This window comes from Morus notabilis, unplaced genomic scaffold (assembly GCF_000414095.1).
Source record: "Morus notabilis unplaced genomic scaffold, ASM41409v2 Scaffold9947, whole genome shotgun sequence".
Classification (NCBI taxonomy): domain Eukaryota; kingdom Viridiplantae; phylum Streptophyta; class Magnoliopsida; order Rosales; family Moraceae; genus Morus; species Morus notabilis.
The window spans coordinates 1-3,304 of record NW_010360597.1 but is presented as its reverse complement, the minus strand read 5'-3'; the positions used below and the strand labels follow the sequence as shown (position 1 = coordinate 3,304).

General features: G+C 33.6%; 1 protein-coding gene across 1 annotated transcript; it reads right to left on the bottom strand.

Annotated features, from left to right (window-relative positions):
* Positions 1-1,751: 1,751 nt before the first annotated feature.
* LOC21384050 (probable LRR receptor-like serine/threonine-protein kinase At1g53440) lies at positions 1,752-2,878 on the bottom strand (the record flags this gene model as incomplete). The annotated part of the gene is made up of 2 exons (XM_010096858.2): positions 1,752-2,273; positions 2,728-2,878. Coding segments are annotated over 2 exons (547 nt in total), but the record flags the coding sequence as incomplete, so codon positions are not given.
* Between the last annotated feature and the right edge of the window lie 426 nt (positions 2,879-3,304).

Sequence of the window (3,304 nt, the reverse complement as noted above, 5' to 3'; positions counted from 1 at the left end):
TTTTTTTTTTTGGGAAGTGACAAAATATGTAATAGATGTAAGTGAGGAACTTGGAACTAGAATTGGACTGACACAATTTTTAAGTGTAAAATGGAGTATTTATAGGTAGTGAGATGAGGAAGTGACACAACCGGTAATCTCGGGATGCTCGAGAATGTTATAAGGGTGTTAGATTGATGGTGCATAAACCGATGGAAAAAGCTTTCTGCAATCTAATCCTACGGTTGTGATTGGTTAACTTCATCAACGTCTGGAGGTGCGGGTTGATCAGATCAAGATAAGTTGCAGCGGGCCAGCAAGAGAATCGACACACAACTCAACACTCTATTGCTTGGTCGCAATCTTGGACCTAATTGCCCTTGTTCTATGGCTTATTTACAATTTGGCACGCAAACCCAGGTGTGGCAAATTGGATACTTCCATTTTGTGATGAATAAACTATAATCTAGAAGAAAACCTTGCGCGTAAATACATATATATTTTTTAATTCTATCTCTCAAGAAATTTGTTTAGGATTTAAATAAGTAGTTGTTTCAGCTGGCTTCTTTATTTTTTTTTTATTTTTTTATTTTTTGGTTTGCAGTTATAGTTTCTTTTCCTACTATGTTAATAGAAAGAAAAAAAAAAAGGAACACCCTTTTGTTTGATGTATAGAAAGTGTAATATGATAAACTTAATTAGCAAATGTATAAGTTAGCCTGATGAACTTGTCAAATTTTTGAGAAAATTGTAAAATTTACTCTTAAAGTTAATGGATTTGAATTTTTATCTCTCATTTTTTATTAATACATTTTTATTAGTATAGTTATTTGACTAAAAAGGTTATTAATAAAGAGTAAGATAAAAATCTTGAGACATGTATTTTTAAAATGTATTTTTCTCATTTCCTCTTAGGGGACGTTTGTTTCCTATATTCGTCCTTGATTCTGAATCATGATTCATGGTTCTCTACAGTATTTTCTCTCACAAAAAATACACGTAAAATAAAAATAGTTCTGAATCATAATTCTGAATACATAAATCAAACGTCATCTTAATTTTTACAGTCTAGCCCAAATTGATAAGGCCTGTTATATTGGTAACGAAAGGTAGGGACCTACCAAAGTTAAAAAGTACTTCAGTGGACAATTTGCCAAAGCACAAAAAGTTGAGGGGAGAAAACTATCAACAGTGTGAGGTGTTTGTGGTAAATAACGTCATCCGTTTTGGGACATATTGGTAGGTTCCAAATTTCAAGAGGTTGATAATTACCAAAATGGAAATTGGGGGACAAATTGGACCCTTAGTTCTCAATCTAAAATTTTCCCAAGCAACCAAACTCATAGCTTATCAAAGCTTCTCAAGATTTTTTCACCAAATCTCTTTCACATGTGCTTAAATGCAAATATTCATACGCCAACACAAATGGGGATAATAATATACAGCGGCTTTACAAAAGAATATTAATGTAAACAAAACTGGCAAACAAATAAAACAAAAAAAAATTATAGAAAACAAACCGTGTTTGGAATTGATCCCCTTTTTATTTTTCACGATTCTCGAGAAAAAAAAAATGAAAACGTTTCCAAAACGGCGTTTGGCGCAATAAAGACAAAAAATGAAAATAAAAATGATTTTTTAGTTTAGTGTAAAATGAGAGAAATGAAAAGCGACTTTTAGTCGTTTTTCATTTTCTGTTGGTTTTTTAATACTGAAAACAATATCTTGATAAAATTACCAAGTTCATTTTTAAAAATGATTTCTGTCTGAGATTGAAAACGTTTTCATTTTTTTTTTATATAAAAAATAAAATCATTTTGAAACGAGTTCCAAATGAAAGTAAAATCTTGTTCCTTTGCTAGTCTTTCCATGTTTCCAAATCGACATCATAAAGATCCTTAACACCTACTTGACGTGGTGTTGGTCGGGTTATCATCCCTACTCTGGAGAGAAACAGAGGAATCAATCCATGGCCCATCTATAGACATGCCTGGTTGGTGGCTGTCGTGTGAGTATGAAGAGTTGTCTGTTTGGCTGTCATGTGTTAGCTTCTCAAAGGCTTTGAACCGCGGATCCTGCTCCGACGAGCTGCGCTTCGCCAACAGGGCTTGGACCGGGATCTTTCCCTCCAGCATGCTCACCACAGAAGACATGGTTGGTCTAAGAGTGGGAGATGGGTTGGTGCATAAGAGCGCTATGTTAAGCATTCTCATAGCCTCCTCCTTCGAGTACTTTGAGCCGAGGCTAGGATCCACAAGTTCCAAGAGATTTCCTTGTTCTTGTTGGACATAGGCCTACAGTTGTATGTAGGAAAACAAAGGAAAAGTTTAGACATTGTTTCAAGTAGAAAGTTGACGACATAAAAAAAAAGAAGTTTTGATAGTTTATTATGTTGGTTTTGCTTATGCTTTTATGCAGTAGAAAAAGAAAAGTAAAAGCTATAATAGACATTACAAATTTTTATAAACTTTGATACAAGTTTCAAAGCATTCTTAGAAGAGTTTCTTGAGAAGCCGCGTTTTATGGCTTTGACTATAAACACTTTCGAAAAGTTATCCAAATATTCCCAGAAGCAGCTTGAAACCATGAAACCACAAGCAGCTTCTTGGAAGCAATGCCATTAATTTTGAACAACGTAATGTAACAATTTAATTTCCATGTGATTTTCAAACTTTATTAGAAAAGCATAAGAGCAAGATAATAGCAAAAAGATCTTTCACAGCCCACATAATGCAATTCAAGACTTACCCAATCAAGAAGATAAACAAACTCCTCCTTTGGCCTGTAATTTGTGTTGCTTTTCCCACTGACTATTTCTAAAGCCACCACTCCAAAGCTGTAAACATCTGCCTTGTCAGTCAAGTAACCCCTCATTGCATACTCAGGAGCCATATAACCTCTGTATGCAAAACAGATAGGTTCACATTAGTTAGCATAATGCCTTAACTAAGGGAAGCATCTCAAACGATTTGTTCGGTAATGTAATGTGATATTGTTACATGTCTTTGCTGTGATGAGTCAACAATATGATTTTTTTTATTTTTTATTTTTAAAAAAAAGATACTGAAACTTTATTAAATGAAATAAGAAAGCAATGTCCCGCTGGATATCTCTTCTATAAATAGTTGTTTGGTTTAATCCATCATTTCATACCAGTTTAGAAGTTCTGTTCCTTAAAACTTTTTTCCTTGAAAGTTCAATGCTTCATGGATTATGTTGCTTTGTGAAAGTATCACTACTTCATACTAATTCTCAGATGTTGACCAAAATCTTTGGAAACAACAGTTAAGTTTAAAGAGCCAATTTCCAAACCAAAAAAAAAAAA